The sequence below is a fragment of the Silene latifolia genome, chromosome 4 (assembly GCF_048544455.1).
Source record: "Silene latifolia isolate original U9 population chromosome 4, ASM4854445v1, whole genome shotgun sequence".
Classification (NCBI taxonomy): domain Eukaryota; kingdom Viridiplantae; phylum Streptophyta; class Magnoliopsida; order Caryophyllales; family Caryophyllaceae; genus Silene; species Silene latifolia.
In genome coordinates, this window is record NC_133529.1 from 3,038,671 (window position 1) to 3,056,449 (window position 17,779).

Consider the following 17,779-nt stretch of genomic DNA (forward strand, 5'->3'; position numbering starts at 1 on the left):
AATTTTATTTTAATTAATATGATATTTGATAAGTCACAAAATAATTTATAGAACGTTGACCATGCATAACTAATTATCACTTATTAATTTTAATTAAAATTGTATGTATTTTATTTTAAAATATTGAAGTTAAATCTAAGAAAATTAAATTTATTTTTATTTTTAAATAAAAATATTAAAGGTCATATATAAATTATGTTATTTTTCTTCAATTATAATAATTAAATTTTAAAACAGGCCGCGCGAAGCGCGGGATACTACCTAGTGTCTTATATTCTTGAATACAATTTTCCTTCACACGGAAAAGTATGGGTTACATACTATACTCCAGTTTACTACGAGTTACACACGGGATGCGGAGTATATTGACATGGATTTATTAAATTGACTTTATATTCAAACTCGACTTAAATTTTATCGTAAACCCGCGAAAATAAAGTTGAAAAGTTTTTGTTGAGAATTTGAGATACTTCACCGGTCATTTATTTACCTATTTTATTTTCGGGTGTTTCAGTCAATTGTTTACATTTTTATTTTAGAAATGTCTTTAATAGACAATTTTATTTTTCATACTCAATTTGATTAACTTGTCATCAAATAATTTGTCCCCTCTCCCAAAACTGTTCAAAGTTATCCTCAAGTTTAAAATGATTTTTATGTAAATAGACAGTCTTACAAGTGCGAGACAATCTCACACCATAATTATTAATTAGTATCCATACAAATCGACAAATCGTTGATAATAAAAGTGTCACATATTCATTCACTTTTCACTTTTTAGTAGGGTATTACACTATTATTACAAGTACTTGAGGAATAGATTGGATAGATATTGTTATGGGGCTTCCTTCCAATTCTCGTGATTAAAAAGATGTTGATGTACGACATATTAACATGCCAAAACAAAATCCGTTAACGATCAAACTTTAAAGTAGTGAAAAGAGGATGCAAAGGTGAATTCATCCAAATATTAAGTTGAACTCATCGGTTATCAGAGTTGGAAATGAATATTTAATGTCATAAAATCAGCAACTTTGTTAGTTTCATGGAAAAAAATGTTTAATATTTATGTTCTTAAAGAAATAAAGATCTAATTTCACATCTTTAATGTAAAATTTGCCAAGTAGCGTTTTTGTGTTACGCAATAGGTCTATTGAAATATGGTTTCTCGCTAAATTTATTTAAGAGATCCAATTACAAATTGTTGGAAAAATGGTATGAGAAAATATAAAATGGGTACGGTACGCATATTATAAAATGAGGTACTAATAAAAAATGGTTACAATTAATACAATATATGATAAAATAGGTACGATTGTTATGAAATCGTGTACCAAATGAAATAGACATTTTAAGCCACAATTAATAATAAAAGGGGTACGAAAACATATATAAAGAGATATGATAAAATAGTCTTTTAATAACTTAATTAGAGACCGTCTCTCAAAAATTATTTTGGTGTTACGCTTCAGACAAATATGAGAGATCAAACACAACAAATAAAAAGAATTTGACCATTTCCATTACTTCCATTTCAAGTCTTGATTCTTGTGAAACATTTCCATCTTAAGAAGAGAGTATATATTACGATATCAAGCAATGTAAAACATTTTTCAATCACAAATTCTTATTTCAGACGGTTTATTTTCTATCTAAAATAAGATAGATTAAATGTAGTCATTCTATGATAAAATTTTACTATTTTTTGATAAAATGTTACTATTATTTTCATGGTAAACAGGAAAACTTTAATTATAATATTTTATCGTTAAATAATTACGTTCTATTAAAAAATTGTGATATTTTTTAATCTGAAAATAAGACCATATGAAGCAAAATTTATTGTTTTTAAATAGATTTTTGTTTTCATGCGGGTCCACATCTCCCGTGAATCATGCCGTAGGAGATAAACCAATGCATCTCAAAGTCTCAAAGCTTAACTTCACACACAAACACAAATTAGACGTTAGTCTACTAAGGTTGGCTAGTGTGAGTGATAAATAAGTGATACGGAATTTAATTTATGACTTTTGCGAATGAGAGCATCCACAATGGTAAGTAACAACCCAACTAGCTTAACTTTCCACATCACCTTTTTGAGCTATAACACTTTTAAGCTACAAACTCCTCCAATGGTTAAGTTATAAGAGTTGTTGCTTAAATGAATTTACAAACATTTACGGAGTATTTAATTGACATATATCACTTTGTGGGTCCATTTGAGCTACTAGCTCCATGGTTGAGCAACTAGCTTGAAACTTTAAGAATTTGCAAGCAAGTCCTTTTATTCAACCATTAGAGATGCTCTGAAAAGTTAGAACTTAAAAGGGGTCTATCCATTCAGTTGCCTTCAATACCTGAATAAGATATTAGACGTCAGTCTAAACATGCAAATTATCATTAAATGACTCAATAAATATTGCTCATAATTGACAATTACCATGAAAAAGACATTTACTTTCGTAGGGTGAACATGTCCATTAAGAGTCTACAAATATTGGTCGACTACACAAAGTGTTTAAAAACGGTTCGATACACTAATAACATACCGTATTTGATTCAATTAGATTTTTCTAGTTTGATCAACTTAATTTATATTGAAAATAGTCTTCCTATTTATTTCTATACTCAAACTTTCAATCATTAGTATGTTAAAATATATAAATGATCCTCATATGATATTAAAAATATTTATAATTATTTACTAAAAATATCCTCATACAAACTTTCTTAAAAGAAATTTTTGACAATTAATATTTCCCTGAAAAATGAAAAGGTTTTATACTTCATTTTTTCATGTATTTTTCCTCAATATTTCCGAAGTAAGTTTAACATGTTAGAAAAAGTGTTTTTATATCGCTATTTAGGTAAAGAGTAGGCGTAAAACTATTTTACAAGATACATTTTCTGCAAAACATTGAGTAAGTTTAACATATTAAAAAAAACGTTTTTTATTTAACTATTTTGGTAAAGAATAAGAGTAAAAAAAGTCTTACAAGATACTTTTCGAATCAAGTAATTACTTCTACGAAATCCTAGGTAAATCGTGAGATCATATTACGGAGTATACTCCGTATTATTTTAGTTAAAATTTGTTAAAATTGTCTTAAAACTAAAATGGATCAAATTATGAGAAAAAAGAACATACATCGGATATAGTACTTCCAACTTTTTTGTTTTTTGAGCATATATGTATATTTTTTAGCTTATTACCTTAAACTTTATTTGTTTTTTAGCATATATGTATTTTTTTGAGCATAATAACGTTTATAAGTTAGATTTTAATATTTTTTCCGTCAAAACTCAAATTTAGCTAAACTTATATATGTAATATTTTTGAGTTTTATTGTAATTTTTTAGAACTTAATATTTAAGTGAATAAACTCAGAAACTTCATAGTGAAACTCAAAAACTTTAAAACAAAACTCAAAATTTTTATTATAATGCTAAGAAACTATAAAATTGGAGGTAGTACATCAGATGCATAATCCTCTTACTGATCAAATTATACACTCCACTTAAATAAATAAAACAATATTTTTACTACTCCCTATTGCCTAGTCATTTCTTTTTCAATTATTCTCTTATAACACCGTCTTTCATAAAAGTTATGTAAAACAGATCCATTAAACAACACAAAAATTTCACAGAAACAGCCTCTCAATAGCATTATTACAAACTTATTTTAAGTTTAAAATTTACTCCCTCCATTCAACTCCACTTTACAAGTATTCTATTTCCGTCCATTCAACTCCACTTTACAGGTTTCCTTATTTGGATATGTAAAAGACCTTTCTATCCTTATTGAAAATCTATATTTACAAAAAATGTCATTCATACCCCCACACAAATCCACCATAAAACTCACCTTTATATTTTTTTAATATCTTTAACCCCACCATTCCCTTTCCCTATGTACTTTTAATAGTTTTTTTAATCCGTTTCTTAATACCCGCGCAAAAAGCAATGTTGCAAAGTGGAGTTGAATGGAGGGAGTATATATCCGTCTCCAACCCGATAATTATCTCAAGGGGAAGAAGTATATAAATGAACATGTGGTTAGAAGAAGGGTAAGTTAATCAGAGAAAGTGAAGAGGCCTAAATTTAAGCAAACTTTTAAAAACCAACTCTTGGAAGTTTGTTAGTTTCTACACAAAATCAAACCATCACTTCATCTTCATCTTTACTCACTTATTAATCTCCATCATTTTCACTTAAATTTTCAAATTTTATACCTTTTCAGTTTAATATCATTTCTAAAACCGCGTTTTTGGTCAATATCTACCCAAAATCCACACCATTTATTACTCAAAAAAATATCAAATTTTTATCATTTGAAATTTGGATTTTTTTAATTAAAAAGTGAGTGATTTGAGTGAAATTGAGAATGTCAGGAGGAGGAAATGAAGAAGAAGAATCAGGATTACAGTTTACACCAACATGGGTTGTTGCAGTTGTTTGTTTTATAATTATTGCAATTTCTCTTCTTGTTGAAAGATGCATTCATTATGGTGGAAAAGTATGAATCTTTTCTGTTTTTTTGGATATTTTTTTGATAATTTACAGTTACCCAGATCACATTTTGTTAGAATATTTGAAATTTATTGATAAATTTGTGTTTTTTTTGGGTTGTTTAATGTTAGGCATTGAAGAAGAAGCATCAGAAGCCATTGTATGAAGCTTTGGAGAAAGTTAAAGAAGGTAAGTAAGTTACGCAAATTATAGAATAAGACGGGTTTTTTATTGGTTAAATACTCGTTTATTACTATGATGAGACAGTCTTTTTATTGGTTGAATACTCGTTTATTACTGTGAGACGGTCTTACCTTTTACGGAGTAATATTTAATGTAAAAGTTGTGAACTTTGATTGTTGTTTCCAATTTTGCATCTTTGGAAATGTATACTTATCTTTGCTTTACATGGTAAAAGTTAAGAACTTTTGTTGTTTCCAATTTTGCATTTGTGGGTACTTTTGAGGAGTGAAAGTTAGTTTGTAATGTACTCCCTCCGTCCCGGTCACTTGTTGTCCTTTGGTTTTGGCACAAAGACCAAGGAAAGAGGAGGGGGCCAATTACCAAATGACAAGTGGAACTAATTGAATGTGAATGATCAAATTGTTCATCAAGTTCACTCTTAAAATAGAAAGGACAACAAATGACTGAGACACCCAAAATGGAAATGATTATGTAAATTTCAGGTGATGAAAGTTAGTTTTTAATTTATGTGATTAGAGTTAGTGGTTATGTAGATTTTGGGTTTAATTTGATTGGATAGGCAGTGGCGGATCTTGGAGTAAACAATAAGGGGGACCGAGATTTAATCTATCGACTTTGAGTTCAGGGTGAATAAGACTCAATCATTGAATCAAGGGGGACCGACTAATAATTTAACACCGTAATATGAAAAACTAGCAGGGGCCAGGCTAGCCCAATCCCGACATAACTAAGCTACTGGATAGACTTCTTATTAAGGAGTAGTAGTAACTGCTAGTATTAACTGTTCTATTGAACTTTCTGTTTAGAAAATGGAACTAGTTTTAACAAGGAAACATGTAGGACCAAGGGTATTGTATTTGTGGTAAATTGTTCTGCTTTTTTACTTTTAATAAGCTAGTATTTAGTAGAAACTGGTGTAAATGAAAATTTTGGCCGATTTTAATGATGTGTTAATTTTCATTTGTTATGGTAGAGTTGATGCTGTTGGGGTTCATATCCCTGATGCTAACAGTACTGCAAGGGGCAATCTCAAAAATATGCATTCCTGAGAGATTTGTCAAAAACATGCTTCCTTGTAAACTTGAAAAACAAGAATTCTTGGACTCTGGCGCTTCAACTACCGAGCACCTTGGTGGGTTTAGACGGTTGCTTTCCGAATCTGCTATGTCGCAGGCTGCCTACTGTGCCAAAAAGGTAAAGTGAGATGTTTGTCATGCTGTTCATCCATGTTTTGCTGTTATATTGGCTTTAAGTTGTCTTGGGGCTGTGTATGCGTTGTCGGGTCTGGTTCGAAATATTGTAAGTATGATATGCAATTAGTTGTCTATTTGTCTGTACTGCATTGTTTATTGTGTATTATTCCCCTAATTGATGCCTAGATTTATGATTTTAATAATTCCTTCTTATTGTATGTTGACGCCTTGACGGTACATTGTTTATTGTTCTTCCTCGGACTCTAAATTTGTTATGTGTATTCCTGATTAGGTCTCCGAAGCTACTTCTTATTAAACTAATGTTTTACTCTTTATCATACGTAATGGGCGAAGAATGTCTGTTTTTCCTACATCTATATGTAAATTTCTGAGCAACTGTCTTAACGGATAGTGTATCTGATATTTCTACATCTTTTACATACATATGTTCTTTGAAAGCTTTTAAGAATTATGTCGCTATAAAAGAATAAGAACGGAGTGAAGACGTGGAGACGTACTTGAATAGGGTTGGTTCCATAGACTAGGCGGGTAACATGGCATTTTCGGGTGTGTCTAAAAGGAGGATGTTGTTTGAATGAGAGAAGTTAAGCATTTAAGTATCAATTTACCATAGACTAGGCGGGTAACATGGGCATTTAGAGTACTCTTGAACGGAAAAGTTTAAGCATTTACGCATCAACTCACCATACCTGGGTGTTGGGTTGTGATTTTTTTAGCGTACAAGGCTAAAGGTAGTTTTTGCAAGGATTCTTTATTTATCGGCCTTTTTCTCTCTTTTGTCGGATGGTTTCTGCAGAAATTTATGAAATAAAAATTATTAATAAAATAATTCGATTTTACAAATAACTCGCACATCAGTTAAATCTGCTGAATTTTTTCCTCGTTTCACTAGTTCTGAATATTTGTTGGCTTCAGTAACCTTTAATTATAATTTTTCGTGCTAATATTCATCACTAAAATTCTCGTTTCTTTCTTTGGCAGCATCAAGTTCCCTTTTTATCTATTGAAGCACTTCATCACCTTCATATCTTCATTTTTGTCTTGGCGGTTGTTCATGTCACTTTCTCTGTTCTGACCGTACTTTTTGGAAGTGCAAGAGTAAGTATGCAGTGTTCTCGTCATTGTTCTGGCTGGTTATGCTATGTTCTATACTTTTATTAGTTCGTTTTCAGTTATGCTAATATGTTTTCCATGTCATAGATACGCCAATGGAAGCAGTGGGAAAATGCTATTGCGAAGAATAATTACGATTCAGAACAGGGTAAGTAGTCTAAGAACTGTTAGATAAATATCACACGTCGTTTATCTAGTTATAGCTTTATTTGTATATTGACTATTTATTGTATTTCTATTTTTTTTTTAAATTACTGTACGTGTCGTCGACTGTTTTAATGATGATTCATGTTAAGCGATTTGTAGTTGTTGTTTACCTAGCAAACTTTTTTGTCGCCATCCTTCTGCATTTAAAAGATGAGATCATGCAAGTTTTTACTTCTTTTTCGTTTGATACATTTTCTCTCGAAATTGTGTTTCATCTAGTTTTGAATTTCCTTAACACAAAGCATATCCATTATAGCAGTCAAATTTTCTTCAGCTTGTATTAGACGGCTTTATAGTTTTTTCTCAACTGTATTTTTTCAGCTTTAAGACGACCAACTGTAACTCATGTTCATGAGCATGACTTCATTCGACAGCACTTTGTGGGCGTTGGTGAAAATTCTACTATGCTCATTTGGCTGGTAAGTGTGTTTTTTCTCTAGACTTCTTTCGATAAGGATACCAGTCTAATTTTTAACTCTTAGCCGAGGGGATTGTCTTTAATGCACAGTGTGAAAATCACAGTGTGCCAAATAGAGACAGACGAGCTATGGGATCTAACATAAATTTTTTGTTTGTCATTTTCAGCATGCTTTTTTTAAGCAATTTTATGGCGCTGTGACAAAAGCAGATTACGTGACATTGAGGATGGGTTTCATTATGGTACGTGCTTCATTAAGAATTTGTGTCTTCAAGTTTATATGTTTTGGTTGAACTTTCTGAGGATTTGATAGCTGTTGATTGAAATCACTACGTTTTTTGGGTCAGACCCATTGCAAGTCAAACCCGAAGTTCAACTTTCACAAGTACATGATTCGGGCTTTGGAAGATGATTTCAGGCAGGTTGTTGGGATAAGGCAAGTGATTTCTTTATAATAGTTAATCACATGACGGATATACATCTATGCATATTTTTGCCCATCCTCTTTTATCATGGACTAATGTTCTAATTTGTTCGATGCAGCTGGTACCTTTGGTTATTTGTGATCATCTTCTTGTTGCTGAACGTTGCTGGTAAGAATCTTCATTTTTTTTTTTTATATTTTCTTATGCTTCTGTAATTTAATGTGTTCAGTCAGATGCCTTATGCCACTCTTTATCCTTTGGTTATTTTCCGTTTTGCCTCGGCTTTGGCCATAGTCTAGCTATTTTAAGTTTTTGTGGTATTATCTTGTAGTCGTAAGTTAGTGTGCTTATTTGCTTTCTGTTATCCTTACTGTTGTGGTTTATTCTTGCAGGTTGGCATACATACTTCTGGATCGCCTTCATTCCTTTTATTGTGAGTTGTTTTTACATGTTTTTACTTCACATTTAATTTAAACGTTTGTTGCCGCTGCACTGCTTAAAATTTCACTGCTCAGAGCCTCAGATACTTACGGGAGGGTTGGACGTATGGTCTTATGGTAGTACCCTGGCGTGGGCATTGTCAACTCGCTTGCATTTTTTATCTTTTCACGTTATTTCGGGGGCCAATTTGGGTTTGGGTCTACTGGCAGTTCTATTACGACTGGATTTGGGTTAAATCGAGTTTTTCAGGAGTCAGTTACATGTAAAGTTGTGAACTGTACATAAACGCCTAAGCCTCAGGGTCTTGGAAAATTAACGGCAAGTCCTGTTTTATTTTTTTTCTAATATTTGTGTATGCACCGGATTTTAGCTGCTTCTTGCCGTGGGAGCAAAACTGGAACATGTGATATCTCAGCTCGCTCATGAAGTTGCTGAAAAACACGTTGCCATAGAAGGGGACCTCGTTGTTAAGCCTTCTGATGAACATTTTTGGTTTGGTCGCCCTGAGATCGCCCTGTTCTTGATCCATTTCATCCTTTTCCAAAATGCGTTTGAGATTGCTTTTTTCTTCTGGATTTGGGTGAGTTTTTTTTTTTTTTTTTTTTTTTTTTTTTTTTTTTGCATATAACCTGACATAAACTCCCGCTATGAAAAAATGCAGGTGCAATATTCATTCAACTCTTGTATAATGGGAAAAATACAGTACATCATACCGAGGCTCATCATAGGGTAAAATAACTTTTTTTTTTTGCGTTCTATTCTAATTTTTACCCTTTTTAGCACTGTAATACTCTTTTTAACTTTTTCGTTTCCGCTTGCTGCTACTTCTCCAGTGTTATTATTCAAGTTCTCTGTAGTTACAGCACTCTGCCTCTTTATGCGATAGTTACTCAGGTATCTTTCAACGCCTCTCTATTTCAGTTACGTTATAGTAGCGCTCTAAATATTTAAGAATAAAAACGGGCAAAATGAACAATTTTTAATGGAATTTGAATGACAAATCATAGATGGGAAGCAATTTCAAGAAAGCGATATTTGACGAGCATGTACAAGCGGGTATCCTTGGGTGGCGGGATAAGGTGAGGAAGAAGAAAGAGCAGAAAGAATCTGTTAATGGTTCTAGCCAACCTGCTTCGACTTCAACATCAACTGAGAATTCTGTCATCAGACTTCAACTTGCAAGAATTGCACGAAAGGACGGGGATGAGATTCAACCAGTCAATGACTAAGAAACTGCTGGTTATTTTCTGTCTCCCTTTTTGCACTTTAGGCGGACTTCTGCACGAATGAGTCTGTAAAGACATGTGAAGACTGAAGAGTAGTAGTATGCAGTATAACGTATGGAACCGGGGTGTACTATGCATATAGCCTCGTCTTTTATGTACTGGATGGATACTGCAGTAAATCAGTAATATGTAGATGGGCTGTAATTAGAAACACTATAATTTCAGAAAAAAGAATTATGGGTATTTTCAGAACCCTTGACTTCCTCGACGATTTTGATAGGCAAATAATGTGTTTCAGTATACACAGTAAAAACTCAGCCAAAAAATCAACATAAGAACTACATAACAACCAAATCTGATAAGTGGAGAAGGCAACTGCAGAAAAAAGTCGCTCAGGTCGACAATTCCGACAGCTGCAAGGTTGCATTCTACAAGTTAACAAACTAACAACCAAATCTGATAAGTGGAGAAGGCAACTGCAGAAAAAAAAATTGCTCAGGTCGACAATTACGACAGCTGCAAGGTTGCATTCTACAAGTTAACAAACTATCAGTTCTGGGAAACTAGAGGACATAAATGAACTTGCGCGATAACAAAGTTCAAATACACTTGTAATCTTCAGTTCTTACAGCTGAAGCTAAATTCAGGTATCAGCAGTTGGTAAACAAACAGGGTTCAACCGTTCAGATTCTGGAAGAATAGACCAGTTCGGAGACTGCAATGCTCGCAACCACTTAAAATCATCAACATTCGCCCAATTCCCGGTCTCTTCATCAAGTTTTGACTCCCTTAGATCATCTTCAGACCCTTCATACTTCAAACAATATGGTGCAAACCTTACTCCACTGCTATCCTCAATTATGGGACGGCTTCTGACCCTCAAGTAAAAGTCACATTCCCTAGCATTATGAATCCTGATCTGATGTGATGCCAACACAAATACACATCCTTCTGCGTCATCAATCAAAACCGAACCCAGGGCGGGGCCTGCGTATATTTTACAATTCCTTAATTTATGAATAAAAATTGCCCTTTGCTTACCCATAAGCCTTACCTCACAAGAACTAAGGTTTGATAACGTGAACTCCCCCATATTCTTTCCCTTCAAATTCTCTACCAAAATCTCCCCTTCTCTATTTCTAAATCCCGGGGTATCTTGTACAAGGCATGTGTCTTCATGAGGAAGCACATTAGGTTTCTCGACTTCAACCTGTTCTGGCATGGGAGAAACCGGCACCTTTTGCTTTGCAACTTTGTTTTTGAAAGAGAATTTCTTTCTAGGAACTAGTTTTGATGAAACATTATCAAGAGACTCTCTAAGGTCAGATATAGTTTTGAGAGACGCACGAACTTCATAAGAAGGTAAGTGGTATGAATTCTCGGCAAGTAGCTTCTCAAGATCAGCGATAGAAGAAGAAACACTATCAAGGTCTGTTTTGGTGAAAGACTCGAGGGACTGATCAATGCGAGCAAGTTCTGCAGTAATTGATTGCTTGTGATCAGCAAAACAAGCCAGGAAGGAGTCAGTTGATTCAAACGATGGAGACGAATCCGACACTTTATCTCGAGCACGAGATTGGTGACGATTAGATAGACGCTCGATCATTGCTTGATGTTTCTTTTGAATAGCTTCATCACTATTGTCTTCCATTGGCTAGAGATCGGCTAAACTTACCTAATTTCTTACCGATTTCAAAACCCTAAAGACGACAGCTTTGCCCCCACAGGAAAAACACTTCCCAAATGCCTACAAATTAGCAACAACCCAACAACATCAACTGCAAGTCTAACTGCCTTAAACTTACAACATACTCAATCACACTCAATCAATTTAGCTAGCATTAAACGAACCATATAGCATAAAAAGCAACCGTCCTAGGCTTTAGTCGATCTCAAATGAGATTTTGTGCTTTACAGTATGCTTCTCAATCACACACAAAGTAAATGATACTGAAACAAAAAAAAAATCAACTTCTAGAAACAGTAAATGATATCCCATTAATTGATTGAACAATGATAGAATTAAGATATTACACTCCATTCGTCCCGATCATTTATTTACCTCTTTTATTCTTTGTGAGCGGGATTTTAATCAAAGGTAAACAAATGATTGGGACGAATCGAGTACATCATTACAAATACAAATGAAGATTGCCCACAAAATCAATAAGCCAAAACAACATTCTATGACTAATAATCATCTTAAATTTGATTTAATCAACAAATTTGCAAACATCAATCAAAACCCATGTAAAAAGATACAATCTTGCATCAAAAGGAATAAAACCCATCTCACATTCTTGAAGAATAATGCAATTAAGCACAAAAAATTGATCAAAGACATTACAAGAATACAAAATTTCGAAAAATCTGTAATAATACAAGGGTATTTTAAACAATTTATGAAGTATACAAACAATAATTAAGAAAAATAAATGGGTTATGAAATTTGTTACCTTTTGTTGGCTAAGAATTTGGATCAGTGAGCTGCCTGTCAGGAAATCGATGAAGGGAGACGGAGAAAGAGAGAGGGAGAACTGAGATGGGGTGGTTTACTTTGGAAGGGTAATTTCGGAAATGACCACTTTAATTTAAAATTTAGGACTAATTATTTTTCGTAGGTGCTATTTCATACACGGTTTTATTAAATGTGCTTATTTCGTAGGAATAATGTGATCCATAAATTGTGTTTTACATAAATTTTCTTTTATTACATAGGTAAGGCCGTAAGAGATAATGTGTTTTGGACGAGTTAATAGGCTGAGTTTTAGAATATTCTTGAAAATGCATTGTCGTTTAATTTAACGGCTGAATATAATCAACATAATAATGAGCCATAAAAAGGCTACATAATTAAGATAATGAAATAATGATATTTTAATTCTATAGTCAAGTCGTTTAAGATTTTGTCAAGCTCTAACAATAGGAAAACAAATTTCAAATACGTGATGTTAATTATTGAAATTTAAAATAAAGTTTCATACTTTTATAGTTCTAACATTGAAAATGAATGAAAACGCAAACTTTGATCACATCTATCAATTCCGACATTTTTATCAATCAGAAATAAGATGATGAGCGACGAGAAATTTAAACGAAAACGAACTACTACTCCCTCCATTCAACTCCACACTACCATTATCTATTTTGTACACTATTCATAGTTAAGCATTTAATTTCAATTTTCTCCCAATATATAAGTGAAAATATATTCATGCGGGATCTTGTTTTATTCGTCGTTACGAGTACATTAAAAATATCTAACTTTTATATTTTATGCAAATACATAACTAACAATATTTAGCGCGTAAAAGACGCGTTGGCAAACGTGTAAAAAGAAAGTGGTAGTGTGGAGTTGAATGAAGGGAGTATTAAATTAGAGTAAACTAAAAAAGGTCAAATATTTCAACTAAAATTTTTAATTTTTTCAATGTTGAGCTGGATGACCCCGTGCCCGGTTTAATTCGCCACTCCATTATATATTAAGAATGAGTTTATACATCACATTATTCATATCCTTAGTACTCCATCCATCCTAATCATTTATTTACCTTTAATTAAAATACTTTTTAAAAAGAAAAAATATGTAAATAAATGAACGGGATGGAGGGGTAGAAAGACAAAATGATCCTCATTAGTTAGTTGAGTCAAGACTCAAGAGTCACACACACCATTTTCCACCTCAATCACTTGCTTTGTTGTTGCTTGCTCTATCCATTCAATCCCACAGTTACTGCCTTCAGGTTATTACTATTACTACCTTAATGCATTTCTTTCTTTCTTTAATCTTGATTTATTATTCTGTTCATTATTCATAAATCATAGAGTAATAAACATAAGATTAAATTCATTCCAAATTTCCAATATACAGTTAAGTTAGTTGGGATGTTACTTCCTGTTTTTTTCTTCTGTTTATATTTTATTTACATGATTCTAATTGGTTGATCAGAGCTTATGCTGATGCAAATTAATGTAGAAGTTCAATTTTAGTAATAAAATCATGAAAAAATTTCATTTTTTTATACTAAATTAGAGTAATTTTGTAATTAAGGACCTTGTCATGTCAATATGTCATGCAAACAATAGCTAGTGGTTTAACACAAATTCTTACTTGTGACGGTCACAAGCTTACAACGACTGACACCCGATCTAAATAATGTTAAAATGGAAAGGGGGTTGTGACTTGTGAGACAAGCTTGTGACTGTCACAAGCAAGACTTCCTGATGGTTTAGTGGGGTAGTTGGAGTGTAATAATGGATTGGGTACCGGTTGCTAAAATTGGGTTTGGATCAGATTTTGCTTCTTTTGGGTCGATTTGGTTTCGACCTAAATTGCCATCCCTATTCCCTACTTGTCTCAATGGTCATTATTGCAAAGGTTTGATAAGGGGTGATTTGTTAACTTCAAAATGCTGATCATGAGTTTTATGGTAGAATTTTCTGTAAAGGTATAATCTTTTCAATTATGTGGGTCAGGGTCAGGGCTGGAAGCAAATTTTGTAGTTATGCCGCGAAAAATTTCAGGGGAATTAATAATGCACTGAGGCAGACCAGGAAAAAATTCGGAAATTTAACTAATAGTTTCAATTTTTTCATTGCTCTGGGACGACTTCCCCTGCTAGCCCTAATGTTCCACCACTGGTTGTCGAGTTTCTGTTAAATTTACCGACTGTTACTCATGCTTGTTTGACTAGCCAGAATTAGAAACTGTACTGATATGCAGGAAATTTATGATAACGTGAATTTCTTCTTTGTTTTACAGGCATGACATTTGTTGTTGCACCTTTAACATATGTTTCTGCTAACAACAAAGTTAATTGCTGGTCCAATGCTCTCGTATCGATCCCTAATGCTGCAAGAAAACTCCCTAACAGAACGTTCTGGCGATGTTCAGCTAATGCAACTTATGCTGCCCCAGTTAGTGCATAACTAATAGGCCCTTTTCTTTCATTAGTCTAATTGGTGTTTACATATCCACAGTCTGTAGCCTTGAATCTTGTACATTATTTAATGTTGTGGGGTTTATGGTCAGGCAACCGATTTTGAGCTTGAGAACAAGAAGCATGATTTGTTGAGAGCAGTCCAGGAAACTGAGCGGGGGCTTAAAACAACGGCTGATCAACGCTCTTCCATTGAGGAAGCCCTGGTATGGTTTTCCTTTCTTTTTTTTGCTGCTGTCTGGTCAATTGTTCTCTCTTTTGGTGCCTTACATCTAAATTTCTTCAACATTTCACTTTCGAATCTGAGTATTACGCGAACATAAACTGTTTCACAAATTAGATGTGTCAGAAACCTTTTTTTTTTTCCGAATCCACGTCATAAATACCAGTGCACCACCCTCAACGACTTATTTATCTCGTGCAATTGAGCCTGATTAACTTATGTTCAAACTAAAGAAAATGGTATTATGATATATGCTTGATGAAGTTTGATATGAGTCCAGGTAAGTGTAGAGAAATATGATGCCGGTGAGCCAGTTAACCTAGACAAGCTCGATGGAACTTGGCGTCTGCAATATACTTCTGCCCCTGACGTTGTTGTTCTTTTTGAGTCGGCCTCTAGGCTTCCCATCTTTCAGGTACTTTTCAAATTCCTAAAATAACAATAGCCTTAATAGCTCTTGTTGTTTGCGTCTTATACGCTTTTTAAGTCTTCCAATTTGGTATTGTTTCATTTACAGACTTTGCATAGATTGAGATTTGTGTCTTACAGTCTTGTTTTTCAATTGTAGTTGTCTGTTGGTGTGATGCTAGGTGGGTCAGATCTTTCAGAAATTTGAATGTCGTGATCGATCTGATGGAGGTGTTGTACGGAATGTTATCAAGTGGAGCATTCGAAATTTACTAGAGGTGAATTTTTGCTGATGCTTATTTCTTCGTAGTTACTAATGTGCCTAATATTGCATTAAAAATGAATAATCCGATCAATGTATTGTTGTTGAAGGAAAATGAGGGTGCAACTTTGATCGTATCAGCAAAGTTTTCTGTGGTTTCACAACGCAATATCTACCTTGAGTTTGAAGAGGTTAGTTTCTTCCCCTTCGTTTAATACTTAAACTAAAGTTACCAAATGCTCCGTAACTAGAGTCAGCATTACCACAGTGCCTCAATGGATCGTGCATGTGGTGAGGTAAGAAGGGGTCGTACATGCGTAACCTTAAACACAAAGAGAATTTTTTCAAATGGCTCACTAAAGTGGCTCCGCTTCTTTCTTTTGTGAAGTAGCGGTCCTTCGATGCAGTTCTCTACGCAATTTTCATCTTGGGTTATTCGGAAACAACCTTTTTGTGTTGCTAACACAAGGGTAAGGCTGCGTACATCCAACCCTCCTACCCCGCAATTTGCGGGAGCCATTGAGGCACTGGGGTAATGTTGTTGTTGTTGTTGTTGTTGACCGTGGTTTATCGTGTCTTCGACTAAATAAACTCATATTTCGAGAATTATACATCTGATTTCTGAAATTGGGATGTTTTGCAGATTACTCTCCAAGACATCATCATAAGTGATCAGTTACAAGCTCTCATTGCCCCTGCCATCCTTCCGCGAACATATGTTAATTTACAGGTAAACAAACTCTCTCTTTGTCGAAAATCAGTGGCGGAGGGAGTAGTATACGTGTGGCACGGATTCCAGTCATTCAAGCTCCCCTTACTGAGTTTCAATAATGTTTATTTGCAGATTTTACAGTTCATTCGTTCTTTCAAAGCTCAGATTCCAGTGACAAGTCCGGCAACACAGAGGTATACATTCTGTAACTGTGATACGCCGTTCATCTTATGAGACTAGTAAACAAGATATTAACGAGTTAGTATTTCAGGCGTTCAGTTGGAGGGTTATATTACCTGTCTTACTTGGATAACAACATGCTTCTAGGTCGTGCTGTTGGAGGTGGAGGCGTCTTCGTTTTCACTCGAGCCCCGGCTCTCATTTGTTGACAATCTTCAGATTTATGTTTTTACTACTAGTGTAACTAAAGATTGTCTCTTTTGGCTTCAATCAATAATTTTTTTTATGTGTAAAGGGAGTTGTAACCTGTAAGGGTAGTTTTCGTCATGACGATTATCCATGACTTTACCAGTTTACCTAACTGACATTGCTTTGCTTTGATCAGTCATTTTTATATGAATTCAATCGTCATATATACTTTCTACGAGCTTATGCCCTGCGCCTTCTGCCTTCTGATTTCTGCCTTGGGTAACTTTAAAAGTTAAAACCGAGAATTAAGAAATCTTTATATCCTACGGGTTTAGTCCCCTACCACCTTCCACCTTCCACACTTGGAAACTACGGAAGCTAAAGTGAGAACTAAGCATTCGTAATTCTGTGTACATATATGACTGGAGTATAATTAGTGACGCCCAAAATCGCATAAAATTCTTGTCAAAGTAGCTATGAAAATGTGTTTCTTAGAAAGTTGGTAGTATATATTTACAGCTGCCAAAAAAAAAAAAAGACCTGCAGTCTAGGTTGTTAGCCTGCTGGGATTCTGATGAAATAATATAAATAATATTTCACTTGAAATGTAGACAACAAGACGGTTTGGCCGAGTGGTCTAAGGCGCCAGATTTAGGCTCTGGTCCGAAAGGGCGTGGGTTCAAATCCCACAGCCGTCATTCTTTTTGCTAATTTAACAGTACACTTATGACAATTCTACCCCTCTCCCCCCCCCCAAATTCTTTCCCTCTATCTTTTCTAACCTATTGAGCATCCACGCCTTCATCCCAAACTCCTCAATTGCCGATCTGATTTCATAGTGCAAGTCCAAGGGGTGTTCGACGGTGGGGATGGGAAAGGTTGCCGGTCAGTGGGGATTGTGTAGTGATCCGGCGGTGGGAGTGTACGGTGGTGGTGAGAATTGGGTCGGTGAATGTCGAAAGATGTAGTACGTGTACTACAAATCTTTTGTCTATTTTTGTTGGTAAGGATAGACAATGAAAAGTAATAGCAAAAATGTACTGAAATGAGTAAAATATGTACTGCGAAAATAAATTACGTTGCCGGATTGTTTTCAGAATATATT

General features: G+C 34.2%; 3 protein-coding genes and 1 non-coding gene across 4 annotated transcripts; 3 read left to right on the plus strand and 1 right to left on the minus strand.

Annotated features, from left to right (window-relative positions):
* The first annotated feature begins 4,067 nt into the window (after window positions 1-4,067).
* Window positions 4,068-10,010, plus strand: LOC141652577 (MLO-like protein 1). The gene is made up of 14 exons (XM_074460106.1): window positions 4,068-4,519; window positions 4,644-4,701; window positions 5,690-5,910; window positions 6,912-7,028; window positions 7,131-7,191; window positions 7,572-7,669; window positions 7,836-7,910; window positions 8,016-8,104; window positions 8,212-8,261; window positions 8,486-8,526; window positions 8,905-9,114; window positions 9,196-9,263; window positions 9,368-9,428; window positions 9,542-10,010. Exons 1-14 carry the CDS (start codon window positions 4,388-4,390, stop codon window positions 9,761-9,763), a joined length of 1,503 nt encoding a protein of 500 aa, XP_074316207.1. The 5' UTR covers window positions 4,068-4,387; the 3' UTR covers window positions 9,764-10,010.
* A 245-nt stretch (window positions 10,011-10,255) lies between these two features.
* LOC141652578 (tubulin-folding cofactor C-like) lies at window positions 10,256-12,359 on the minus strand. The gene is made up of 2 exons (XM_074460107.1): window positions 12,217-12,359; window positions 10,256-11,507 (listed from the first exon to the last, which is right to left on the minus strand). The coding sequence occupies exon 2, from the start codon at window positions 11,409-11,411 to the stop codon at window positions 10,404-10,406; it is 1,008 nt and encodes a 335-aa protein (XP_074316208.1). The 5' UTR covers window positions 11,412-11,507; window positions 12,217-12,359; the 3' UTR covers window positions 10,256-10,403.
* A 1,022-nt stretch (window positions 12,360-13,381) lies between these two features.
* LOC141652574 (putative plastid-lipid-associated protein 10, chloroplastic) lies at window positions 13,382-16,869 on the plus strand. The gene is made up of 9 exons (XM_074460104.1): window positions 13,382-13,503; window positions 14,523-14,677; window positions 14,793-14,906; window positions 15,204-15,338; window positions 15,514-15,609; window positions 15,704-15,784; window positions 16,237-16,323; window positions 16,438-16,499; window positions 16,577-16,869. The coding sequence occupies exons 2-9, from the start codon at window positions 14,525-14,527 to the stop codon at window positions 16,692-16,694; spliced, it is 846 nt and encodes a 281-aa protein (XP_074316205.1). The 5' UTR covers window positions 13,382-13,503; window positions 14,523-14,524; the 3' UTR covers window positions 16,695-16,869.
* A 423-nt stretch (window positions 16,870-17,292) lies between these two features.
* Window positions 17,293-17,372, plus strand: TRNAL-UAG (transfer RNA leucine (anticodon UAG)). Its single transcript has one exon. It is a non-coding gene; the product is annotated as a tRNA-Leu (tRNA).
* Window positions 17,373-17,779: the final 407 nt, after the last annotated feature.